Consider the following 27,630-nt stretch of genomic DNA (forward strand, 5'->3'; position numbering starts at 1 on the left):
TAGCCATACAAGAGGGGTGAATAGACTTAGATATAAGAGTACTGAGAAATTTTCCATAATTACAACGAGCAGTGCAGCTACGTTGAGGCAACACCACGTCAAGGGGCAGCTGATTGCTGCGGTAACGTTTTAATGGCCTGGAAGGCTCTTGTCTTGAGGACTACAAACACCCCAGAGAGACATTAGCAAGAGGAGATGAAATATCTAATTACTTGTCTTGCTGTCCCTCAAGAGACCGAAAGTCAGAGCTAAAAGTCAGTTTCAGCTAAAAGTGGAAATAGAGATTTTTTTTTTTCCAGGGGTGGTAGTAACTTACTTTTCCTATCAGTTCGAAAATGTGAGCGCGTGCATCCACATGTCCCCGTCCACACATTTGCCTGGCCTTTCGCACATGCACTTTGCTGGCACGCGTGTCTTCCGCCTATGTGCCCAGCCTCAAAAACATGCCTAAATAGAGTGGCATAGAGCCGGAGCATTCTGCTACCAGTTCGGGCGAACCGGTCCAAACCGATACCACCTCTGATTTTTTTCCCCCCCCCTTCTGCAGGAAAGCCTGTGTTACAGGTCATTCTTGGCGTTTGGGTCACAACTATAAAGATGTAGAGACTGTGGAAAGGGTGCAGAGAAGAGCAGCAAAGAGGATTAGGAGATTGGAGGCTAAAACGTACGAAGAACCGTTGCGGGAATTGGGTAGGTCTAGTCTAGTGAAAAGAATCTAGTCTACTCTTTGAGAAGCTGCCACAAAGAACTTATTCTCCAAAGCAACCAAAGGCAGGACAAGAAGCGACGGATGGAAACTCATCAAGGAGAGAAGCAAACTGGAATTGAGGAGAAACTTCCTAACAGTGAGGACAATTAACCAGTGGAACTGCCTGCCACCAGAAGTTGTGGGTGCTTCATCACTGGAGGTTTTCAAGATGAGATTGGACAACCACTTGTCTGGAATGGTATAGCACAGTGTTTCTCAACCTTGGAAGCTTGAAGATGGGTGGACTTCAACTCCCAGAATCCCCCAGCCAGCGCTGCTGGCTGGGGGATTCTGGGAGTTGAAGTCCACCCATCTTCAAGCTACCAAGGTTGAGAAACACTGGTATAGCATCTCCTGCTTGAGGAGGGAACTGGACTGCAAGACCTCCAAGGTAAGGGTGGGTTCTAATTTTTTTTTACTACTGGTTCTGTGGGCGTGGCTTATTTCATGGGCGTGGCTTGATGGTCATGTGACAAACAATTCTTTAGGATTTAGCAAAGGTACTGGTCTACCAGGCTTTTAACTGCTTGCACAGCCGTACCAGTCTACCCATTTGTTTTTCGAGCGCACTGGTCTACCACCACACTGCCTTTTACCACTGATCAGCTGTAGGGCAGCCCTTTGAAGCACTGAGGCAAGAGTTTAAACAGTTTTTTCCTTCTAGCCGATCAGGTGGGACACGGGAGACAGCGAATAGATTGGGGGCGTGACCAGGCAGAGGTGGTAGTTACCGTTTCTCCGAACTACTCAAAATTTCCACTACCGGTTCGCAAGAACCGGGCAGAACCGGTAGCAACCCCACCACTGCTCCAAGGTCCTTTCCTATCCTGTTATTCTATTCTCCAAAAGCACCAGAAGGCAGGACAAGAAGCAACGGATGGAAACTGATCAAGGAGAGAAGCAACCGGGAACTGAGGAGAAACTTCCTAACAGTGAGGATAATTAGCCAGTGGAACTGCTCGCCACCAGACGTTGTGGCTGTCCCAACACTGGAGGCTTTTAAGAAGACATTGGACGGCCATTTGTCTGAAACGGTGTAGGATCTCCTATTTGTGCAGGGGGCTGGACTAGAAGACCTCTAGAGTCCCTTCCAACTCTGTTATTTTGCTAACAGGAGAGAAGAGCAAGAGCAGCACCTCCGAAACAGCTTTTGGCCACTAGGAAGAATAAAATACTGACTTTGTGCCACAACAGCAGTTATTCCTAACTCCATATCCCAAGAGCAGGGAGGGAGGGAGGGAGGAAGGGAGGAATCTTAAATTTCTCATTTTGGAGCAAGCTGTACTTGGCAATCAATACTCTGAGGCTGTGTGTTAATGCAAAAGAGGCCTATTTTCTCTCTCTCTCTCTCTCTCTCTCTCTCTCTCTCTCTTTTTACATATTTGGAAGGACCGAGCTCCATAAATACAGGTTTCCTGCCTCGTGGCAACCGAAGGACTTTAAATCAAACTGCCCTCTTTTAATACGGATAAGAGGCCTCCTAAATTTTGTTCTTCTTGCAATTTTCCTTGTTCCTTTTCATTAGGGCCATTTATCTTTCTTCTGTTTAAAATCTGTACCTTTGAAAAATGGAAGCTTCGGGCATTAATTTAGGATGGTTGGAATTAACGTGTCAGGAGTGTTAATGAGCCCGGGAGCCATAGATAGGGATTTATATATAATTCACATTGGAAAGGAGTGTGAATTAAACATAAATAAAGGAAGATCCATATCCTTGGTTGGCTTAGGAACGGCGCTCTGCTGTGTCCAGAAAGCCGGAGAAAAATGGGAGGTGAAGGTTTAATCTATCGATTAGAAGAGATATGGGTGTTCAATTTACGTTCTTGGGAAATCTCAGCGAGGAACCCAGTGTTCTTTCTTTATCAGGGTTTTATCTATTCGGCCTTTTTTAATCATTTTTTTAAACCGGAGAAACAAAATTTCCAAGACCAAAAGTGACTTAGAGAATGCAGGAAAATAAACTTAAGGAGAAAAAAAAAAGAAAAAGAAAAGTGAATGAGAAAAAAAAAACCCAAGAAAGGAGCCTCACAATATTAGCAAGTTGGTTGTGGCGAGTTATTAAAAATAGAATATAGAATAATGGAGTTGGAAGGGACCTTGGAGGTCTTCTAGTCCAACCCCCTGCTCAAGCAGGAAACCCTTCACCACTTCAGACAAATGGTTATCCAACATCTTCTTAAAAACTTCCAGTGTTGGAGCATTCACAACTTCTGGTGGCAAGCTGTTCCACTGGTTAATTGTCCTCACTGTCAGGAAATTCCTCCTTAATTCCAGGTTGCTTCTCTCCTTGATTAATTCCCATTTGTTGCTTCTTCTCCTGCCTTCTGGGGCTTTGGAGAATAGCTTGACCCAGGGATGAAATCCAGCAGGTTCTGACAGGTTCTGGAGAACCGGTAGTGGAAATTTTGAGTAGTTCGGAGAACTGGCAAATGACACCTCTGGCTGGCCCCAGGAGTGGGGAGGGAATGGAGATTTTGCAGTATCCTTCCCCCTGCCATGCCCACCAAGCCACGCCTATAGAAAGTAGAAAAAAATTGGATTCCACCACTGGCTTGACCCCCTCTTCTTTGGGGCAGCCCCTCAAATATTGGAAGACTGCTATCATGTCACCCCGGTCCTTCTTTTCATCAAACTAGACATGCCCAGTTCCTACAACCGTTCTTCGTATCTTTTAACCTCCAAATCCCCTCATCATCCTGGTTGCTCTTCTCTGCACTCTTTCTTAGAGTCTCCACATCCTTTTTTACATCGTTGGCCATGGTGAGTTGGGCGCAGCGAATGGGCTGTGTGGCGCATTGTGTCCCATTGCACCTCGGGGCGAGTGAGGATTTTGTGAGCCCTCCAGATCAGGGGTCTCCAACCTTGGCAACTTTAAGACTTGTGGACTTCAACTCCCAAAGCTTTGCTGGCTGTGGAACTCTGGGAGTTGAAGTCCACAAGTCTTAAAGTTGCCAAGGTTGGAGACCCCTGCTCCAGATGAATGACCGATGAAGAAACCTGCCAGGTGAGTTGGCCCACCTGGGCCAAAGACTTACTTTTGATGAACTGAAAGAGAGTGAAGCCTTCCTCCTCCGGGGTCTTATCTTTAAGCTTCTCGGCGACTTCTTCCTTCGTCATGTCCCCAATGTTTTTTCGTGCGGCCTCATCCTAGGAGGGAGGGAAACTGAAAATTCAAAATGGAAAAGGACCAGGCCATCTTCTGGGAGACTTCGTCCCAGGGCAAGGGTTCTGAAAAGGGACCGTGTGACCCCGTCATAAATAAGAAGAGCCTTGGTAGTACAGTGGTCTAAAGCAGTGGTCCCCAACCTTTTTATCGCCGCGGACCAATCAGCCTTTGATAATTTTACCGTGGACCGCTGAGCGCGCGCAGGGGTGGGGGCTTTGGGCCACACGTGCGAACCTGCGCGGGGCTCTCTTCCCTGGAGCCTTTGCGCACGGCCCAGGAGTCTTTGCGCTGCAGCGTTCATGTCCCCTGGCCGCTGCGCGGCCCGGTGCCAGGTACTCCACGGCCCGGCACCGGTCCGCGGACCGGGGGTTGGGGACCACTGGTCTAAAGCACCCTGTTATTAAGACCAGCTGCCTGCAATTACTGCAGGTTCGAATCTCGCAAGGCTCAAGGTTGACTCAGCCTTCCATCCTTTCTAAGGTAGGTAAATTGAGGACCCAGTTGTGGGGGCAATAAGCTGACTTTGTATAAATATACAAAAGAACGAAAGGCTATTGCTTAACCCACTGTAAGCCGCCCTGAGTCTCCGGAAAAGGGCGGCATATAAATCAAAATTAAAATAAATAAATAAATAAATAAATAAATAAATATGGGTCAGTTGTCAAGCATCTGAATTTTAATCATCGGACCAAGCAGGTGTTGCAACGGTCGTAAGTGTGAGAAATGGTCCTAAGTCCCTTTCTTCAGTGATGTTGTAACTTCAAACGGTCACTAAATGAATGGTCGGAAGTCAAGGACTGCCTATATCAAAACGACTCTGATATTGCAACCTTCTCGTTTCCTCCTTTTGACCCCCAACCCTTCTACAGTTCCCGTGGAGTTATTTATTTATCTAATTTGTATCCCACTGTAGAAAGTTAGCACCCACCCCTCTCCTAAAAGAATGAAATATTCTGAGAAATATTAAAAAGGCAGAATATTATATTTCCCTGGATGAGAAATGGAGAAATGGAGAAACGTGGTTTTTTTTAGAGTCAGGAAGCAGACTCAATAGCCCCCACCTTCCTTAATAGCCCTCAGCAGATGTCAGCACTTAAGAGATAAAGAGATAGATAGCTCTATTCATAAGGAAATACCTTCACCCAAGATCCAACAAAAGTAGGATTAGCCCTTAGTCACAATAGGAATTGCCCAACAAGACCCTTCATTGCATCAGCAGTCCAAACTTCAACCAAACCTGGGAACTCAGACAACCAACAGAGCCAGCTATGACCCCTACAACAGCCAATAGAATACATGTTCTTGCACAGGAATAGGAAGCTCAGGTGCAAAGCCCAAACAACAAAAATACCTACATGGTTGGAGAAGATGATACAACAACATATTGATCTGAAACCCGAAATATTTTTTGGGGGGATTTTACCAGAGACTTATAGTAAAGAGCATGTATATTTGATTTTTTTGTGTAGTAACTGCAGCTAGGATTGTATTTGCACAAAATTGGAAAAGTGAAGAGATTCCTACAGATGAGAATGTGATTAGGAAAATATTAGAATGTGCAGAAATGAATAGGTTAACACTTGCAATTGAAGAGAAGGAACACAATGAATATTATAATGTAGGGGAACTATTCTACCGACGGCTAGAGAATAAATATGAAAGTTAGAAATAAAAGTAGACTAGCGAAATACACAAAAATATCTATTAATAGAATTAAATAAGTTAAGAAGAGAATTGTTACAGTATTAGACGTGCAATGTATATCAATATTAAGTTTAAGAATAGATAAATAATGAATACGGCTGTAAATTTCAACTGTTATTGCACAAGACATTTTTACCCAGACAACACACTGTTTAATGGAAGTTGGATTGTTTGTATTATAATAAAATTTTTAAAAAATCAAAAAAGAAAAAGTGCAAAGCCCAAGTGAAGGTATAAACCCCCATCCACACACCCCCTCAACTCCATGTTTTCAGCTGCACCAGAGAACCATGGGCTTGGTGGTCCTGCTTCACCATTAAACCATCTTTCCAATCAGCCTCCGTGTTTCCAGTGTCTTTTTCTCCCGGCTTGGAACTGAACCAGATTTCTTCCATCACCACCTTTATTATTTTTAGCAATGTCCCAAAATTGCTTTTTCCAAAAAAAGACGGCTAGACTTTCTTAATTTTCTTGAAAGCCTTTCGTTTCACATCCAAGGAGCCTCTTTGGAACCACTTTTTTTTTTTTTTTAAACAAACTTATTACAGGGCTTTAGAATAAGAGGCTGAGGGAAGGCAATAGGTTATCTCTGGCTGTTAATGAGAAGCGAGAGATAGCAAGCCAGCCAGCCAGAAGGCTAAGGAAGGCCTCGGCCAGAGGCAGCCGCGTTGGATTCGTATAAAAGAGGCTCTCGTGATGTTCCGAAATAGTTGCAAACGCTCTAAAAATAAAAGAGGAGATGCAATTTGCGATAAAGCGTTTTTAGAAGGTTTCAGCATGTCTAGAGTCGCTGAGAAGCAGCTAGAAAGGAACGGAGAAAATTACATAATCGAGCAGAGGGAGAAGGAGCCCAGTCCCAAGCATACGAAAATCAAAACGTCCTTAGAGAAAAGGGGCTGCCAGCTACGGTGGAAACAAATACGTAGATTTTAAGCCACGATCCCAGCGGAGATGACTCGTCAAGGAACCACTTGATAGAACTAATCGAAGAGAATCAATGTCGCTCAGGGTTGCGCACTGGAGTCCTTGGTGTTCTCTGAGCAGGGTTGTTTTCCTGCAGACGTTTCATTACCCTGGTAGGTAACGTCATCAATGCTAGAAGGATGGGGGGGATTGCGGAATGGAGAAGGAGGAGGAGGAGGAAGAAGACTGTGGGATCTCGGGTGCTCTCTGAGCTCGGTGTTTTTCTTGCATATGTTTCATTATCCTAGTAGGTAACACCATCAATGCTAGAAGGATGGGGGGATTGCAGGAAGGAGGAGGAGGAGGACGAGGAGGAGGAGAAGAAGAAGAGGAGGAGGAAGAGGAGGAGGAGGAGGAGGAGGAGGAGGAGGAGGAGAAGAAGAAGAAGAAGAAGAAGAAGAAGAAGAAGAAGAAGAAGAAGAAGAAGAGGAGGAGGAGGAGGAGGAGGAGGAGGAGGAGGAGGAGGAGGAGAAGAGGAAGAAGAGGAGGAGGAGGAGGAGGAGAAGAGGAAGAAGAGGAGGAGGAGGAAGAGGAGGAGGAGAAGAAGAAGAGGAAGAAGAAGAAGAAGAAGAAGAAGAAGAAGAAGAAGAAGAAGAAGAAGAAGAGGAGGAGGAGGAGGAGGAGGAGGAGGAGAAGAGGAGGAGGAGGAGGAGGAGGAGAAGAAGAGGAAGAAGAAGAAGAGGAGGAGAAGAGGAGGAGAAGAAGAAGAGGAGGAGGAGGAGAAGGAGGAGAAGAGGAGGAGGAGGAGGAGGAGGAAAATTGTGGGGTCCTTGGTGCTGTCTGAGCTTGGCTGCTTCCTTGTACACATTTCATTACCCACCAGGTCACCTGAGTAGTGCTAATGGTTCCTGTAGTCTGCAATTTTTCTGGAAATCCGTTCATACTCCCATACCATTCAAAGGGTGTCCATCCCTTTGATGTCATAGCTAAAAGACCCTGAGGACTCCGAATGACCTCCAAACAGCCTCAACGACACCCTAAAAGGATGCCAATGACCAGCTGTCTTCAAGGAATAGAAGTCCTTCCATTCCCCACCATCCAAGTCAGAGCTGAAGAAGCTTCTTGGATGAGAAGCGAAACGTCTTCAAAAGAAAAAAAACAAGGAAGTGCAGTTGCCTCCTGAAAAGAAACAGCACCTTTGGGACAACCGGGACCTGCAGGATGGAGCATCTCTACAGACTTTTAAAGTGTATGTGCTGTTTAAAGGCAAGAGCTACCACATTCCTTATTCTTTGACGCAAAATAAAAGATGAAAGAATTCACGGTGCTATCTATAGAACTAAATCTCGCGGAGGAGATGGATACGTTCTGATGACTTTTGGAGATATATATATATCCACCCCTTTGATCAGCGATAAAGGTAAAAGGTTAGTTAAAGGCCAGGTTGTGTAATGTCATGTGTTAAGTTTACGACAGTAGCTCCGGTTCTGCATTCAGACCGGGGAGGTGAGAACAGAACTGAACGACAGAGTGAGAAACTCGAGGGAGGAAGGATGGGAGAGGACATTTCCAGGGAGAGGTCCAAGCAGAAAGATAGAGAGGGAAGATGGTCCTGCAGATGGGTGATGAGGGAGGTGGTTGTCGATGCAGAATTAATCATAAAAGTTCTGGATAGAAATCAGGGCTGCCATCACTCTGCAGAAGTCTGTGGCTATCCAAGGTCACATCGATGAACAGCAGGTAAACGATGGCACCGAAAGCAGGAGCTCTCTCACCTTTTTGTGGTGTTAGAAGAACTATCCTTCTGGGTTCAGCTCCAAGTGGGGAAAAAGACACTGGAAACATGGAGACTGCTTGGAAAGATGGTTTAATGGTGGACAGGATCACATGGTTTGAGTTCCTGAGCAGAAAAAGGGGCGAGAAGCAGCGAGTCCCCTGGTTTTATGCCCTCTCTGGCTTTGAACTTCCTGGGGCCCCGAAAGAGTATCCTGATTGGTTGTCAGACTCCCAGGGGGTGGGGGTCTTAGCTAGCCTTGCTGGTTGATGTGGTGCGATGTGGTGAGTTTCTGTTGCTAGATGGGTCCTATTGTGTTGCATATGATGGTCCATTGACAAAGGGTGGGGGGGGCAGGAAGGTGGGAGCTGCTTTGTCTCTAAAACATGCTTCTCCATTTCTCATACAGGGAAACATAATATTCTGCCTTTTTAACATTTCCCAAAATACTCCATTCCTCTAGGAAAGGGGTGGGTGCTAACTTCCTACAGTGGGAAGCCAAGTCACCCAACCTGAAGAGGGGCTCGTGAAAGCTCAGTTGATCCTTTGAGGTGGCCAGGAATCTCCAGGGGACCAAAGCTGAAGGAATCTGGCCAAGTTTGCCACTGGAGATGCCACGAAGGAAGAGATTGAAAAATGGTGCATGGGCACCAACGGAACAGCTTCCCGATAGGAGAGAATATTTGGAGCTCAGGGTCTAAGCGAGGGGGTCCTTGGTGCTCTCTGAGCTTGGTGGTTTTCTTGCAGACGTTTCATGACCCAACTAGGGAACATCATCAATAATAGAAGGAAGTTGGGTTTGTAGAGTGGAAGAGGAGAGGAGGAGGAGGAGGAGGAGGAGGAGGAGGAGGAGAATTGTGGAGTCCAGTTGCCTCCTGAAAAAGCACCTTTGAGGCAACCAGGACCTGGATGACGGACAATCTCTACAGGCAAACTAGGATTGCATTGGCCTTTTTTGGCTGCTGCCGCACACGGCTAACTCATATTTAAGAGCTAGTCCACTAGGACTCCAAGCTCCCTCTCGCAGTTACTACTATTGAGCCAGGTACCACCTATTCCAGGGATGGCTAACCTTTGTGCTGTCGCGTGCCAAAAGCGTGGGGAGTGGGGGGGGTTGCGCACCCATAATTCAATGCGCCCCATCACCCCCTGTGCATGTGCGTGCGACACCCCCCCCCCCCGTGCGATGCCTGCCTTTGGCACGCAATGACACGGTGGTCCCGGTAGGCCCATTTTTTCCCCTCCCCAGGCTCCAGAGGCTGTCTTGGAGCCTGGGGAGTGCAAAAACAGCCCTTCCCCCCCGGAGGCGCTCCGGAGGCCGGAAATGGCCCGTTTCCCAACTTCCGTTTCCACCTGGAAAGACTCTAGAGCCTGGGGAGAGTGAAAAACAGGCTTTCTGGTCCCACCGGAAGTCAGCAAACGGGCTGTTTCCGGCCTTCGGAGGGCCTCCGGGGAGGGGGGGAGGCCATTTTTGCCCTTCCCAGGCTCCTAGAAAGCCTCTGGAGCCTGGGGAGAGTGAAAAATGAGCCTTCACCTCCACCCCCGGAGGCCCTCCGGAGGCCGGAAACAGCCTGTTTCCTGACTTCCGGTGGGCCTGGAAGGCCCGAAAATCAGTTGGATGGTGCCGGACCTGAGCTAGGGCAATGCTCGTGTGCCCACCGATATGGCTCTGTTGTGGCCCGTTAGCGGCCTGTGCAGCTAGTAGCTGATTCCGACAGCGAGGAGGCTGGTGTGGTCCTGCACCAGCAGCCTGTGCAGCTGGCACTCGAGTCAGACAATGAGGAGGCTGGAGAGGATGTGGTGCCAGAGACGGGGATTCAGCCAGGGCCTTCAGAACCTCCAGAAGCTCCCATAAGTGAAGAGGAAGAAGAGGAGGAGCCTCTTCTCGATGCACGGGCGCACGGAGCGGCCAAAAGGCAGGAGTGGCTCCTCAGGAGGAGGTCTCCTTGAGAGTAAGGCTTGGGGCTAATTGGCCACTCCCTTAGCCTATTTAAGGTCCTATGCCATGGAGCGCTTTAAAGGTGGTAACCAACACCTTGAATCGCACCTGGAAGACAGGAGGGGTGTCATGTGGGCACAACGAGTTGCGCCCATAACCACCCGCGCGGCCGCATTCTGGACCAGTTGGAGCCTCCAGGTGCTTTTCAAGGGGAGCCCCATGTAGAGAGCATTGCAGTAGTCCAGTCGGGAGGTGACAAGGGTGTGAGTGACTGTGTGCAAGGCGTCGCGGTCCAGAAACTGGCGGATCAGGCAATCCTTACCTTTCTCACTATTGAATTCGACGGAAGACCAAGGATCCAGGAAGAGTCCTTCAAATAAGGATCTTGAAGATGATCTTATAGGATCTCTTGTCACGTGAGATATTTTATTTTCTAAGTGACGAGGAGCTTCACCTAATAAGCCTTCAATCAACCAACCCAGCTGACATGCGGCAACGATGGTTTTGACGTTGTCCGGTGAGTTCTTACCTCTTTTGGCATTTCTCTCGGGAAGAAAAAATAAGGGATCGAGGCGAGGGCCACCGTGCTGGCGGCAAAAATGAAGCCGAGCCACCAGGCCCCAACCCAACGGGGATCCTTGTTAGTGATGTGGACTTCCGCTGAAACATAACCAAAGGAGAGAGGAACTAAGCCAACTTGAAATCACTGGTTAAACCATGGGTGGCGCTGAGCTAGAGATCAGAAGGGCTACCTCGGTTTCCCCAACGTTTTGAGAAGTGTGGTAATCCCAAAGGTGCTTTTCCAAAAGGCAATTGGACTTTCTTGGGGTTCCCCCCCCCTTGAGGACGTTTTGCTTCTCATCCAAAAAGCTTCTTCAGTTCTGGACTGAAGAACTGAGGAAGCTTCTCAAATGAGAAGCGAAACCTCTAAGAATCAGGGATGTGTGTAGGAAGGGGTCAAAAACAATTGGAGGTCAAGGTTTCCCAGTTGTTGATGTCCATTCCCAGGGCCTTTAGGTCCCTCTTGCAGATATCCTTATATCGCAGCTGTGATCTCCCTCTGAGGTGCTTTCCCTGCACTAATTCTCCATACAGGAGATCTTTCGGAATCCGACCATCAGCCATTCTCACGACATGCCCCAGCCAGCGTAGACGTCGCTGTTTCCATAGTATACACATGCTAGAAATTCCGGCATGTTTCAAACTATGGAACCACTGATGGTGTTACCTAGTTTGGTAATGAAACGTCACTGCCACCATCATGACATCGCCACCTGTCATCACCATCCCATCCTGATCCTCAACGATGATGGACGCGGGGGATTTCTTTTCGCAGAAATTAGGCCCAGGTTAGGTAGAAGGTTTGTCAACTCACCTGAAGAAACTTTGTCGATGTCGACATAGAAACGGAGCATAAACGATCCCAAGATGAAGGCGACGGCCGGACCGAGTGCGGTGGCAGCAAAAATAAACCCTGGGCAGAAGAGACCAAAAAAAAAAAAAAAAGGATTTCTTTGGAAGAATAGAAAATGTGGGACAAACAGGAAGAATAGAATGAAATAAGAATAGAATAGAATAGAATTCAGAATGAATAGAATAGAATAGAATAGAATAGAATAGAATAGAATAGAATAGAATAGAATAGAATAGAATTCAGAATGAATAGAATAGAATAGAATAGAATTCAGAATGAATAGAATAGAATAGAATAGAATAGAATAGAATAGAATAGAATAGAATAGAATAGAATAGAATAGAATTCAGAATGAATAGAAGGGAAGGGAAGGGAAGGGAGGGGAGGGGAGGGGAGGGAAGAGAAGAGAAATAAGAATAGGATAGGATAGGATAGGATAGGATAGGATAGGATAGGATAGGATAGGATAGGAAAAAAATACAGAGTTGGAAGGAACCTCGGAGATCTTCTAGTCCAGCCCCCTGCTCAAGCAGGAGAACCTATACCATTTCAGATAAGTAGGGGAAAGAAGACCACTCCGGGGAATTCACAAACAGCCTCCGTGAAACGGGGCATTCGCCAAGCTTCACCCAACAGCCCCTTCCCAGAAGCCCTTTCTCCGTCCGTTATCAACAATTGGGATGCCTTTTTAACCCCCCCCCCCACCAATTTGCCATGATCCTGGTATAATCAGGACTTCTTGGTGGGGTTTTGGTTACTGGCTGTCTGTAGGAACTCACCTATATAGAGAGGGGAGTTGGTTGGGCTGGCGAAGTCGTCTATGTAGGAGATGCCAAAGGGCTGGATGGGCACCCCACCGATGCCCAGCAAGGTTTGCCCGAAGAGGAGCAAGATCAGGATCATGTTGCTCTCTCTCTGGCTGCCAGTGCAGACGTCCGTCACGGGCCCTTTCCGATTCGGGAGACAGATATCTGTGGTGTTACTCGAGGAACCTGGGGAGAGAAAGCCAGAGAGTTGGGTAGTCCATTCTCACAACTCTTCGGGCTGGGAGAAGACCTCCTGCTGCCCCAGTTGGGATAAGATAGCCCGGTTCGTTCTAAACCAGTGTTTCTCAACCTTGGAAGCTTGAAGATGAGTGGACTTCAACTCCCAGAATTCCCTAGCCCAGTGTTTCTCAACCTTGGAAGCTTGAAGATGAGTGGACTTCAACTCCCAGAATCCCCCAGCCAGTCCACCCATCTTCAAGCTTCCAAGGTTGAGAAACACTGTTCTGAACCCAAATTGTACAGGTAATCCTCGATTTACAACCATTCATTTAGTGACCATTCGGAGTCGGTCAGCGAAGAGGTTGTAAAAAAAAATGCTTTCAAAAGGCTCGGACGATCCCAGCTGAGTTGCCTGATCGGCAGAGGCTTTTTTTTCTTTTAAATTCGATCGTTAGAGGCATTTAAAAGATAAAAAGGGGTTTTTTTTTCTTTTAAAAGCCTTTGACGATCCCAGCTGAGCCGCGCGATCATCAGAGGCTTTTTTTTTTTTTTTTACTTTTAAAAGCATTTTTTTTTTTGGTGGAAGAGGTTGTAGAAAAAATGCTTTTAAAAGTAAAAAAAAAAAAAGCCTCTGATGATTGTGCGGCTTAGCTTCGCATGGGGGGGGGGCGGGGGGGCAGGGATTTTTGCTAGGTTCTGACAGGTTCTGAAGAATCGGTAGCGGAAATTTTGAGCAGTTTGGAGAGCTGGCAAATACCATCTCTGGCTGGCCCCAGGAGTCTGGAGGGAGTGGGGACTTTGCAGTATCCTTCCCCTGCCACACCCACCAAGCCACGACCACAAAGCCGGTAGTAAAAAAATTTGGATTTCAACACTGAGTAAAATGATAATATGTCTTACATAATTTCTTCTGTTATATAAGAAATATAATAAACCGGGGACATAATTATAGATTATGCGGCTTTACAGGAGGACAAAGAATGGCTTAGTCACTTGTCATTTTGGAGAGCTGGAAATCAATGGATTGTCCCATAGTTCCAAATTTACCATCTGAATAAGCAGACCCTGTGAAGAACATTTACAGAAAGTCGTCCCAAAGGTGCTTTTTCGAAAAGGCAACTGGGCTTTCTTTTTTTTTTCCTTGAGGACATTTCGCTTCTCATCCAAGAAGCTTCTTCGGTTCTGATTGAATGGTGGAGGATGGAAGGATTTATATTCCTTGCAGCCATCTGGTTGTTAGCGCTCTTTCTGAGGATTGCAGGAATGTCTGAAAAACTCAGGAGGGTTTTCAACCGACGCAACATACATGGACAACTCAAACCCAAGAATACACTAAGACAGAAGCTGGTCCAGCCCAGGGATAAAACACCCAGACACAAACTGAGCAACATGGTATATGCAGTACAATGCAGCGAGAACATGTATAGATCTGTGCATTGGGGAAACAAAACAGCCACTTCACAAATGCATGGCACAACATAGGAGAACAAAGAGGACGAGATTCAGGAATCTGTCTGCATTTGAAAGACAAAGGTCATGCTTTTGTAGACAGCAAAGTCCACATTCTGGACAGAGAGGACAGCTGGTCTGGAAGAGGGGTCAAAGATGCCATCTAGGTCAAAACTGAACAGCCCTGTCTCAACAGAGGGAGAAGAATATAACTGTTGTGGCCCGCCAGCAGCCAGCAGAGCTGGCAGCAGATTCGGACAGTGAGGAGGTTGGGGAGGAACGTGGGCCAGTCCTGGAGTCTGGGGAAGGCTCGGACGAGGGCTCTGAGTCGGAGGCAGAGAGTGGGCCAAGGCCATCTGGTACTTCTTTGCTGTCTCCGGAGCCTCCAGAGTCTGACATCAGCGAGGCAGAAGAACAGAGGGAGCCTGTTCCCAGTGTGTGCATGCGCAGAGCTGCCAGGAGACAGGAACAATTAAGGAAACAGGGTCGACTTGGGAGTAAGGCTTGGAGACGATTGGCCCCTCCCATAAGACATAAAAGAGAAGCGAACAGGACGTGAGCTTTTGCAGGAAGCAATTAATTCATCTGGCCGATTCAAGATTTGAAACTTCTGTTTGTGACTCTGTGCCGAGTTTGGCCTTGCCCTGCGTCTGGAAATTAGCTCTTTGGCAGCGTTCCATGTGAGTTAGATGGGTGTTGATAACCTTCCTCTAAAAGACTGTTTATCAAGCCTTGTGGACTGTAAATGAAAGTAATTTACAGCCGTATGAATTAAAGAGGTTTGCCGGGACTAACTTTGTGCTGTTTACTTTCTAAGGAAGCCTAGATCAGAACAACAACACCACCTATCTCCTCTCTACAACACAGTCCTTTTAGCAGTTCCAAGAAGGTTCTGCACCCATTTGCATTATTCAGGGGACTCTGAAGGCAGAGATAAACCTTCTAGTAGCCTCAACGATTCTCAGAAAGAATACCAACGACCAGATGACTGCAAGACATATAAATCCTTCCATTCTCCACCATCCAGTCAGAACCGAAGAAGCTTGTTGGATGAGAAGCGAAATGTCTTCAAGGAAAAAACAAAAAGAAAGCCCAATTGCCTCTTGGAAAAGCACCTTTGGGACAACCAGGACCTGGAGGGTCTGAGAATCTCCATAGAAGTTTCTAGAAAGTCCTTACCCGAAATGGACTGATCGTATTCGTAAGGCGGTGAGACAAAGTGTGGAACGGAAATGACCAATCCGGCCACGGAGACGAGGATGGCACCGCAGCCAATGAGCCGTGGCCTGTGGACTCGGCTGCCAAAATAACTCACAAAGATGATGAGCATCGTGTTTCCAACCTGAGAGATGAGATAAATGTTGGGTAGATCTTTAACAAGGCTGAAGAAACTAGATCTTTATGAAGGACAGTCAGTCAGGTCATGTTTTTGAAATAATAATAATAATAATAATAATAATAATAATAATAATGATGATGATGATGATGATGTTCTAAATCATTAAATCGTTAAACTTATTAAATCATCAAATCATGAAAATCGTAAAACTCATAAAATTGTAAAAAAAACCATCAAATTATCACATTCGTCAAATCATCAAAATCATTAAATTAGCAAGTTGTAAAAATAAATTGTAACAGTCATCAAATCATCAAACTCATTAAATCATCAAACTCATTAAATCCTTAAATCCTCAAAATCATTAAATCATAAAACTCATTAAATCCTCAAAATCATTAAATAATAAAACTCATTAAATCCTTAAATCCTCAAAATCATTAAATCATAAAACTCATTAAATCCTCAAAATCATTAAATCATAAAACTCATTAAATCGTTAAGTCCTCAAAATCAACAAATCATAAGACTCATTTAAATGGTTAAATCCTCAAAATCAACACATCATCAAAATCAGCCCATCGTAAAAATCCTCAGATCCTCAAGCCCATTAAATCATCGAAGTCATTAAATCCTCAAAAAACATCAAATTACAAAAATCATCCAACGGTAAAAATCATCAAATCGTCAGACTCATTAAATCGTCAAAACAACAAATTATCAAAATCACCAAATCGTTAAAGCATTAAAAAAAAAAAAATCACATCGTGAAATCGTGAATCGAACATCAATCACTTGACGGTGAGATGGGCAGCATGTAAATTTAATAAATAACCAGCCGCTGAATCAATTCACAGTTTGCGCTAAAAAGAAATGATTGGCGTGGTTATCACTCCTTAGAAAAAGGGTTGTTTTTCACCCAGTATCCAATTACTCTTATTCGATATTATTTTAATTATTATAATTATTTTGTGAGTCTAGAATTAGACTCACAAAAATAGGTATATCGTGTTCCAGCCTATTCCTGAGAGGACAATAGATCAATCCATAAATAATGTGGAAAAAATAATTTCTTCTTATGAAATAAAAAAAAAAAGAACCAGGAATCCTTTCATTAAAAAACCCAAACCATTTTATTGAAAATCTGTAGAGCAATGATAAATTGCTTTTTATTACAGAGAAAGTTATATAAAAAAGGGCCAGAAGAAGATCTGCAGGGTCACGGCGAAGATTGTTCTCCACGCCTTCGATTCACTCCTCTGGAGTTGACGGAGGCGCATTCCTTTGATGTTCTCTGGGAGGAGTTTGATCCTTTTGGTCCTGAGGAAATGGACAAGGTCCTTGGCACTGTGAGTGCAGCCACCTGGGTTTTAGATCCCTTCTCTTCCTCCTCCTCCTCCTCTCCACTCTACAAACCCCACTTCCTTCTAGCACTGATGGTGTTCGCTAGTTGGGTAATGAAACGTCTACAAGAAAACCACCAAGTTCAGAGATAGAAGTATTACATGGTTGTGCAGTAGAGTAACTACCAAAGACCCCACAGTCCTCCTCTTCCTGTTCCTGCTTCTCCTCCTCCTCCTCTCCACAAACCCCTCTCCCTTCTAGCACTGATGATGTTCCCTAGTTGGGTAATGAGAATCTGCAAGAAAACCATCAAACTCAGGGAGCGTTGTGGCCCATCAGAGGCCTGTGCAGTTAGTAGCTGATTCTGACAGCAAGGAGGCTGGTGTGGTGCTGCGCCAGCAGCCTGTGCAGCTGGCACTCGAGTTGGACAGTGAGGAGGCTGGAGAAGATGTGGTGCCAGAGGCCTTCAGAACCTCCAGAAGCTCCCATAAGTGAAGAGGAAGAAGAGGAGGAGCCTCTTCTCGATGCATGGGAGCGCAGAGCTGCCAAAAGGCAGGAGTGGCTCCTCAGGAGGAGGTCTCCTCGAGAGTAAGGCTTGGGGCTAATTGGCCACTCCCTTAGCCTATTTAAGGAGGAATGCCAACTGAAGCAATTTGTAGGGAACAACTTTAATTCACTCTCCTTCGCGTCTGGATTCTCTGCAAATTGCTTCTGGGCTTTCTGCCAACCTTAGTAAGATTGTGATTACTTTATCTTTGGATTCTTGTAGGCTGTTAAGAAAGTTTATTAACAGCCTTTGTTTGAAAAAAGACTGATTTAATTTACTAAACTAAGGTTTGTACAGACTTTGTGTGTGTGCTGCGTTCTTTGGGGTCCGTAGCTGGGGCAGAACAGGGAGCACCAAGGACCCTACAGTTCTCCTCCTCTCTTCCAGCCCTGATGATGTTCCCTAGCTGGGTCGTGAAACGTTTGCAAGAAAACAACCAACCTCATGGAGCACCAAGGACCCCGAGCTCATCCCTGAGCTACAAATATCCCCTTCTGTGGGTGCTATCGATTCTAAGATTTAAAGCTTCATGTTTATGTAGATTAATACTAGTAGTAAGCATAGGGATAGCCGTTTACTAGTAGCCACGGCAGCAATATTGCCGCGGTCGTGCAGTAGAGGCCCGGCATAGCGGAGAGAAGCGCTGCAGGGGCTGGAGAGGGTACCTCGTGGAAGGAGGCCACCATGCCAGACGTCTGGCTGGAGAGACCAAAGCGCCTCTCGATGGTGGAAATCGAACTTTTCATGTAGCCGGACGTCATCAGTTGGGAGAACTGCAGGAACCCGTGGCAGAGAACGAAGAACTGCAGGGAATAAATAAGGAAGATTCAGAACCACACCGGGACCCGCCTTTTCTCGGACCCTCCGAGAAAAACACACTCATTGTCCAAATAAGCAGCCCACGCGATGTACAACCATTCGCTTAGTGACCGTTAAAAGTTACAACGGCACTGAAAAAAAGGGACCATTCCCCCCACTTACGACCGCAGCTTCATGCCTGCAGCCACAGGATCAAAATTCAGACGCTTGGCATCTGACGATGGAGATGGGCACTATTTTGGCATTAGGCCTCTTTGGGAGGGAGGGCATGGCCATTCAGAGACCGGGGGTGGGGGGAGGGGGCGGGGAGAGAGAGGTTTTATGAAGTCCTTGGGGCTCTCTGAGCTTTGGTGGTGGTTCTTGGAGACGTTTCATGTCCAAGCGAGGGAACATCATCAGTTTTGTAGCAGGGCAGTGCTAGGTAGCACTGAGGATGTTACCCAGTTTGGTAATGAAACATCAAGGTCAGAGAGCACTAAGGATCCCACAGTCATTGTCATCTTTCTCCTCCTCCATCCTCTTCTAGCACTGATGAACCCCTGATTCTCCTTCTCTGTCTCCCTTTCTTTTCCTTTTCCTTTTTTCTTTTTCTTTTCCTTTTCCTCTTTCTCTTTCTCTCTCCTCCTCCTCCTCCTCCTCCTCCTCCTCCTCCTCCTCCTCCTCCTCCTCTTCCTCCTCCTCCTCCTCCTCCTCCATCCTCTTCTAACACTGATGAACCCCTGATTCTCTTTCTCTGTCTCCCTTTCTTTTCCTTTTCCTTTTTTTCTTTTTCTTTTCCTTTTCCTTTTCCTTTTCCTCTTTCTCTTTCTCCCTCCTCCTCCTCCTCCTCCTCCTCTTCCTCCTCCTCCTCCTCCTCCTCCTCCTCCTCCTCCTCCTCCTCCTCCATCCTCTTCTAACACTGATGAACCCCTGATTCTCCTTCTCTGTCTCCCTTTCTTTTCCTTTTCCTTTTTTTCTTTTTCTTTTCCTTTTCCTTTTCCTCTTTCTTTTCCTCTTTTTCTTTCTCTTTCTCTTTCTCTCTCCTCCTCCTCCTCCTCCTCCTCCATCCTCTTCTAGCACTGATGACCTTACCTAGCTGGGTAATGAAATACTGTATATCTCAAGAAAACCACCAAGATCACAGAGCACCAAGAACCCCTGATTCTCCTTCTCTGTCTCCCTTTCTTTTCCTTTTCCTTTTCCTTTTCCTTTTCCTCTTTCTTTTTCTCTTTCTCTCTCCTCCTCCTCCTCCATCCTCTTCTAGCACTGATGATGTTACCTGGCTGGGTAATGAAATATCTCTCAAGAAAACCATCAAGAACAGACAGTACCAAGAATTCCTGATTCTCCTTCTCTGTCTCCCTTTCTTTTTCTTTTTCTCTTTCTCATTCTCTTTCTTTCTCCTCCTCCTCCTCTTCCTCCTCCCTGCAAACCCCAACCCTTCTCATCCTGATGAGGTTCCCTGCTTGAATCACGAAACGTCTGCAAGAAAACAACCTCGCTCAAAGAGCACTAAGAACCATCCTTCCCTCCCCAGCTCAACCCTGAACTACAAGTATCCTCTTTCTGTGAAGTTATTCCTCAATGCCTTTGAAAGCTGAAGCATGTTGCTGAGTGCCGTTTCATGATTTAGGTGGTAGCTGCAGCTGCTTTGATTTTCGCTGTATTTTTACTTGGGTTTATCTGCATTGTGTGTTGAGTTTAGGGTTAGGTTTTGATTGTGTATAAGGAAGAGGGGTGGGTGGATGGATCTATAGATGATAGATTGATAAAATAACAAATCGTCCATCACAGTTAGCATCAGCCGTAGTGACAGTAATGGCAGAAATATATTCTTTGTGCTTATAGTCAAGGACGATTTCTTCGCAATCCTTCACAGGTCTATTGACGCTCTCTTCAATCGTCTCCTCTAAAAAGAGCTTGAAGAAGTTAAATCCAATTTCAGAGTTTGTCCATTTTTTAAAAGGAAAAACACTTAGTAAAGCGCTCCAGAAAAACGTTCTTATTTCCAACCAATAAATGACAAAGCCGATGTGTTCAGCCCTCAGCATTTTAACACCGGAAGGCGAAAAAAATCTGCACAGGGAAAACCAAACTTTAAAACGCTGCAAGAAAATATCCTTTTCAAATTGAGTTTTCCCCGTTTTGGGCTTTCTGTTTTCCTGTATATTTCCCCCCCCAATCTCTTTCCAAAATGTGAGCTGCTTTAAATAGAGGCAATCCTTGACTTACGACCACAATTGAGCCCACAATTCCTGATGCTAAGCGAGACAGTCGTTAAGGGAGTTTTGCCCCATTTTACGACTTTCCTTGCCGCAATTGCTAAGCGAATTAGTGCGGTTGCTAAGTTAGCGACACGGTTGTTAAGTGAATCTGGCTTCCCTCATTGACTTTGCTTTGTCAGACGGTCACAAAAGGGGAATCACATGACCCCGGGACACTGCGACCGTCATAAATACGACGGTTCAGTTGCCAAGCCTCTGAATTTTGATCACGTGACTGCGGGGATGCTGCAAAGGCCGTAAGTGTGAAAACCGGTCGTAAGTCTCTTTTTGCAGTGCCGTTGTAACCACGAACGGTCACTAAACGAGCCATTGTAAGTCGAGGACTGCCTGTATTGCAGTCACGCAGCCCACTACAAATCGATGAGAGTCCCTTTTCATTAATTTGAGCATGGGGACGTTGCAACGGTCATAAGACTGAAAAATGGTTGTACGCAGAGGTGGTTGAGGACTACCTGTCTATGTACATGTAAAGGTAAAAGGTAAAGGTTCCCCTCGCACTATGTGCTGGTCGTTCCCGACTCTAGGGGGCGGTGCTCATCTCTGTTTCAAAGCCGAAGAGCCAGGGCTGTCCGAAGACGTCTCCGTGGTCATGTGGCCGGCAGGACTCAACGCCAAAGACGCACGGAAAACGCTGTTCCCTTCCCACCAAAGGTGGTCCCTGTTTTTCTACCTGCATTTTTTACCTGCTTTCGAACTGCTAGGTTGGCAGAAGCTGGGACAAGTCATGGGAGCTCACCCCGTTATGCAGCACTAGGGGCTCGAACCGCTGAACTGCTGACCTTTTCGATCGATAAGCTCAGCATCTTAGCCCCTGAGCCACCGCGTCCCTTTTTGTACATGTACAAAGGGGCCGAACAAGGGATTGAATTGTCCAATTGCTTTTCCTCTTTGGAGCCACTTGGGATAAACGTAGCAAAGGGCTGAACTGGGTACTTACTTTGATGGTGTAAAATGGATTTGAGCAGTAAAATGGAGCTGGACTTTTATCGGCCATTTCCTCACATCGGCTCCCGTATTTCTGCGGGAAAAGAAAATCAGGCTGGTTAAGGCTCCGAGGATTCCCAGTTGGTTTACTTCGATGGGCAGATGAGAGGGAGGGGGAAGGGGAGGGAGATCTGCCGGGCAAGGAATACAGATGGACCTCTGATTACGCCGAATGTTTCTGTCACTGAGCGAGACAGAGTTGTTTCAGGGAGCTTTGCCCCCATTTTACGGCTTTCCTGGCCACAACTGTTTAGTGCAGTGTTTCTCAACCTTGGAAGCTTGAAGATGGGTAGACGCTGGCTGGGGGATTCTGGGAGTTGAAGTCCACCCATCTTCAAGCTTCCAAGGTTAAGAAACACTAGTTTAGTGAATCACTGCAGTTCTTAAGTTAGCAGCACAGTCGTTAAGCGAATCTAGCTTCACCGTGGACTTTTGGTTGTTGGAAGGTCGCCAAAGGGGCTCATGTGACACCCCCCCCCGGGAACCAGAGGTGGGTTTCAGCAGGTTCTGACCAATTCTGGAGAACCGGTAGCGGAAAGTTTGAGTACTTCAGAGAACCGGTAGTAAAAATTCTGACTGGCCCCACCCCCATCTATTCTCTGCCGCCCGAGTCCCAGCTGATCCGGAGGAAATGGAGATTTTGCAGTAACCTACCCCTGGAGCGGGGTGGGAATGGAGATTTTACAGAATCCTTCCCATGCCACGCCCACCAAGCCACACCCACAGAACCAGAATTAGAATTAGAATTATTCTAATTGTCAGGAAATTCCTCCTTAATTTCAGGTTGCTTCTCTCCTTGATTAATTCCCATTTGTTGCTTCTTGTCCTGCCTTCGGGTGCTTTGGAGAAGAGGTTGACCGAGCCCCCTCTTCTTTGGGGCAGCCCCTGAGATATTGGAAGAGGCTGCCAAAGGCAAAGCACTCAAGGCCATCTTCCATTGATTTTTTTTTCAATTCAATTTTTGAACTCAGTTCAAGCTGTGGCTCTGGAAAGAGTGCAGAGAAGAGCTACGGAGATGACCAGGGGTCTGGAGGCTAAATTGCGGCTAAGGCAGACAGATAAGGAAGAGATAGAAGTAGGATAGATGGAGGGAGGGATGGGGATGACATGGAGGGATGACAGACTGACAGACAGACAGACATAATGGTTTGCCTACTGCAATTGTGGATGCTCCATCATTGGATGTTTTTGAGAAAAGATCGGACAACTGTTTGTCTGTGATGGTATAAGGCAGAGGCCTTCAAACTTGGCAGCTTTAAGACTTGGGGACTTCAACTCCCAGAATTCTCCAGCCAGCTGGCTGGAGAATTCTGGGAGTTGAAGTCCCCAAGTCTTAAAGCTGCCAAGTTTGAAGGCCTCTGATATAAGGTCTCCTGCCTTGAGCAAGAGGTTGGACTAGAAGACCTCCAAGGTCCCTGCCAGCTCTAGGATTCTAGGATTCAGTCATCGCATCTCCTCCTACTACGCAACATGGAATTTCCTGAAGCTGTTCCTACGGCCAGCGGCCACCGTTGCAGGAATCCCGAATTTCACGTCTCGGTGTTCCTCTGCAGGTTTCACCCAGAGCCTGAAAGCTGCTGTTGACAGAGGCCCATTTGACACATCATGCTTCGTTCCCCTCCTCACCCTGGTAATTCTATTTTCTCCCCGAGAACGGAGAAACGGAGAGGCTAATGCAATTTAGATCGCATTTAGGTTGTCAAGCTTGATCCTGTCAAGACAAGCAGAACTGAATTAAACTGTTTTGTTTTCTACGGGGCTCGGGAGAAGAGAAATGAGCGGGAGGCACAACTCCAAGCGCACAAGCTGTTTGGTGTCAGCCGACACTTGTAAATAGCTTTTGTATAATCGGCTGTGGCTGTTGCACGCTTCTCCTCCGTTGGATCCACAGAGGACGGGACCGAAATGGAAACCTCTTATCCGTTCTCTTCTTCTTCCCCAGCTACTTCTTGAAGTCAGATTCTTTTTCAAGGTTCATGCTTCGTAGGTATTCCGTCTTTCCTCAAGACGGAATACGTATCAACCTATTAGGAAATTTCTTCAGCCCGTCTTTTCAATGGGTCACTGTAGCTGTTCAAGGCATCCTTTGTAGATGGATGGAGGACAAAGAGATTGCAGTGAGAAGGGGCAACGTTTAAAGAGATCCTTTGGACTGATTCAGAATCAAAGCCCTTCAACCCATCCTAAGAGAACCACAAGACCCAGCAGCCCCAGAAGGAAAAACAGGAGCCACCGACTCCATACAGTGCAAGGACCGTAACAGCCACTGTGTGGGACAAGCAGGGAGAAGATTAACTGAGCACATACAGCAACACCAACTAGCAGAAGATGGGATGAAAACTCTTTAATTTCACAACACAAGGACAGGCTTAGCTATAATTTCAGAAGGGCAACTGGGAGCATCCTAGACCAAGCCGTGCCCAAAAATGCTGGGGAATTCCTGGACTAGGCCTGGCATTTTGACAAATCAGCCATCAACAGGCACATAGAGGTAAACCACATTTACCCGCCATGCAAAGGAGACAATAAAAAAAATCTAAAAGACAACACCGACTCCTTGCCAGCAAACGACACCCAGACAAGCAGAGATTGACATCTGGATGAATACTAGACAATAAATAATAAGTAAACAAAACCCCTGATTAAGGAACTATCAAAAATCAGTCAAACTTTCCTGAAAGATAAATGAACGAATCAGTGGAACAACTTTCCTCCAGAAGTTGTGACTGCTCCAATACTGGAAGTTTTTAAGAAGAGATTGGACAACCATTTGTCTGAAATGGTAGAAGGAGCAGAGGGTTGGACTAGAAGACCTCCAAGGTCCCTTCCAACTGTGTTATTCTATTCTAAACAGTAAGCAAACCCCACACTCACCAGCAGTCATGAAATGTCTGCAAGAAAACAACCAAACTGAGAGAGCACCAAAGACCCTCACAGTCTTCCTCCTCCTCCTCCTCCTCCTCCTCCTCTCCACAAACCTCACTCCCTTCTAGCACTGATGATGTTCCCTAGCTGGGTAATGAAATGTCTGCAAGAAAACAACCAAGCTCAGAAAGCACCAAGGGTCCCACGGTCCTCATCCTCCTCACCCCCCCACCCTCCTCCTCCTCCTCCATCCTCTTCTAGCACTGATGATGTTACCTAGCTGGGTAATGAAATATCTCTCAAGGAAACAACCAAGATCAGACAGCACCAAGAATTCCTGATTCTCCTTCTCTGTCTCCCTTTCTTTTTCTTTTTCTTTTTCTTTTTCTTTTTCTTTTCCTCTTTCTCTTTCTCTTTCTCTTTCTTTCTCCTCCTCCTCCTCCTCCATCATCCTCTTCTAGCACTGATGAAGTCCCCTAGCTGGGTAATGAAATATCTCTCAAGGAAACAACCAAGTTCAGAGGGCACCAAAGACCCTCACAGTTCAATCCTGAGCTGCAAATATTCTATCAAAATTCAGATCAAATAATACAGGTAATCCTCAAGTGACAACAGTTCATTTAATGACCATTCGAAGTTATAACAGCACTGAAAAAAGTGACTTAGGACCATTTTTCACACTTGCGACCGTTACAGTATCCCCTTGGTCATGTGATCAAAGCTCAGACACTTGGCAACTGATTCATATTCATGACGGTCGCAGTATCCCGGGGTCACGTGATCCCCTTTTGCAACCTCCTGATGAGCCAAGTCAACGCGGGGAGCCAGATCCACTTAACGACCGTGTGACCAACTTAAAAACTGCAGCGACTCACTTAACGACTGCGGGAAGGAAGTTTGTAAAATGGAGCAAAAAACAAAGGTCTCACTTAGCCACAGAAACTTTAGGCTCAGTTGTGGTCGCAAGCTGAGGACTACCTGTAATGCTGAATGTGGGGTAATTTTCAATTAGAACTTTGGCGCACTGATTTTCCGCTGACATTTTAAATCATTCCCAATCCTTTTTGGAACACAAATACATAAATAAATTCACAAAGCCGCACGAATGAATAGGTGCTTACGGATGCTGTTTGAAAGAGCTTCCCGGGACTGCCCCGCCGAGTGTGAAACCCCTCGTGCAAACTCCAAACGTGTTGTTGTAATTACACCGACTGTGCAAACATCAACAGATTACTCACATGGAGCTAATTAAAAAGGGGGGCGAATGAATGTTCACAGCCACGCTTAATTATCCTGCCTCGTCATCTGTACATAAATTACTTTTTCAATACTCCGGATGGAGGAGGACGGTTGCACGCGGTGCCGCCAATTCATCTTGGCTGTAATTTTCGGCTTCCCTTCCAGAACGGAGCATCGGTCTTCGATCTTAGAGGACTCATCTTGAGAAGCAACGCTGCGGCTTCTCGCTCAGCGCCACTTGAGCTCCACTACAGCAATCTCTTTCCGGAGGCCAAACCGTGAAAAGCTATCGAACGGGAATAGGGGGGAGAAGGTAATAGGAGTTCATTTCTGGGCACCTTTCATCCTGTTGGGTATTGTCCACAAAGCCCTGAGACTAACAAAAAGGGGAATAACAGAGTTGGAAGGGACTGTTGTGGCTCCGTTACCTGAGCCTGTGTCATCGGCAGGAGAGGACTCCGAGAGTGAAGGAGAGGAGTTGGCAAGGCCTCCTTCTCCAGGACCCTCCTCTCTGGTAATGCCTTCGGTGTCCTCCGAAGGGCAAGAGATAGGGCCGGGGCCAAGCACGTCCACGCAGCCACAGATGGACAGTGATGAGGGTAATGAGTCTTGGCTGGATCCACGCCAGCGTCGCAGAGATAAGCGCGCGCAACAGAAGAAAAGGCGTGCCCGAGATTAGGCTGAGTCACTGGACCACACCCCACAGGATATAAAAGGGAGCGTGGTGGCCAGTCAAACCTTGTGACGAACAAAGCTGAAAGCTTCCACGCCATTCTGCATTGCCGGACTTTTGGCTATAGACTTTGCTGGATTATCTCTGGACTTGATTGACTCCGTAATTATTGAGCTGTTTCTTTTGATGTATCAGAAGTGGGGAGAAGTTATCTCTCCTCTTTGTAAATAATAAACTCTTGGCAGGCAGCCACTAGGTTGTTGCCAAGTTCCGTTATCATAAGGAAAAGGATTTTGCCGGCTGGTTTGGTCTTTAACTCTTGAACGTCTGTTGGTGTGTGTGTGCGTGTGGTTGGGGACAGAACAGGGACCTTGGAGGTCTTCTAGTCCAACCCTCTGCTCGAATAGGAGACCCAGGCCTAGGGTCTCCTGCTTGAGCAGGGGGTTGGACTAGAAGACCTCCAAGGTCCCTTCCAGCTTTATCCTCATGGATGGATGGATGGATGGATGGATGGATGGATGGATGGATGGATGACATGCTAAAAGGAGCTCAATCATATCTTAGAAGATTTTAGACGCCACGATAAAGAGATCAGATTGTCAGCAACTCCCTGCGAATATTGCAATGATCCAGAAGTCAGACGCCATTTCTCAGCTGAATCACATTCTTGGAGAGGGGAGTTTCTTAATGCATGATGGACATATGGTGGGTGTGTAGTGACTGCAGAAAAGCTTTGACCAGCCTCACACGCTGAGTAGTGAGCGAGTGGAATGTAGGTTTGGGTAGCCCAACCATTAGAGCAGTGTTTCTCAACCTTGGTAGCTTGAAGATGGGTGGACTGGGAGTTGAAGTCCACCCATCTTCAAGCTACCAAGGTTGAGAAACACTGCATTAGAGGGATAAATAGCCGGCTCAAAAAAAAATTTTGGGGGGGGTGAAACTCATTGATGGAGTGAGTGCCAAACGGCTTCCCCTCATCCTTCTAGTCCTCAACATTTTTTTAGGAATAATTTGGGCTCACAAATGGAGGAAACGTTTACAAAAGCCATAAATGGAATTAAGCGGGACAGCTAATAACCATGAACATTTCCTAGAAGACAGAACTACAACTCGGAATGAGCTTGTTAGCAGAGATAAATGGCCTGAAAGTAACAGAATTAAATTTCCCAGGGACTGTCCATGCCAATTACGGTGGCTACAAGATTGTCTCCAGACGTTCTGGAAAAGTCTGCACCCTCTGATATATAGATAATATTGATTGCGAATCTTAAACTCTCTTATGAATTCTTACTAATTCTCCCTCTCTCTCTCTCCTTTTCTTGTTCTCTCTTTCCTTCTCTTCCTCTTTCTTTCTTTCTTTCTTTCTTTCTTTTTCTTTCTTTTCTTTCTTTCTTTCTTTCTTTCTTTCTTTCTTTCTTTCTTTCTTTCCTTTATCATTTTCTCCTTTCTCTCTTTCTCCCTGTTTCTTTCTCT

At 46.2% G+C, this 27,630-nt stretch overlaps 1 protein-coding gene across 1 annotated transcript in view; it reads right to left on the minus strand.

Moving 5' to 3' along the window:
• SLCO2B1 (solute carrier organic anion transporter family member 2B1) overlaps positions 1-27,630 on the minus strand; it is a 70,735-nt gene that overhangs the window by 18,651 nt on the left and 24,454 nt on the right. The window contains exons 3-9 of the mRNA XM_034435871.3: positions 21,334-21,414; positions 17,979-18,116; positions 15,263-15,425; positions 12,428-12,640; positions 11,610-11,708; positions 10,764-10,894; positions 3,784-3,895 (exon numbers count right to left, since the gene is read on the minus strand). Coding sequence (XP_034291762.1) covers positions 3,784-3,895; positions 10,764-10,894; positions 11,610-11,708; positions 12,428-12,640; positions 15,263-15,425; positions 17,979-18,116; positions 21,334-21,390 — 913 coding nt within the window. The 5' untranslated portion in view covers positions 21,391-21,414. The remainder of the gene's footprint in view (positions 1-3,783; positions 3,896-10,763; positions 10,895-11,609; positions 11,709-12,427; positions 12,641-15,262; positions 15,426-17,978; positions 18,117-21,333; positions 21,415-27,630) is intronic.

This window comes from Pantherophis guttatus, chromosome 5 (assembly GCF_059756535.1).
Source record: "Pantherophis guttatus breed Tessera chromosome 5, ASM5975653v1, whole genome shotgun sequence".
Lineage (NCBI taxonomy): Eukaryota > Metazoa > Chordata > Lepidosauria > Squamata > Colubridae > Pantherophis > Pantherophis guttatus.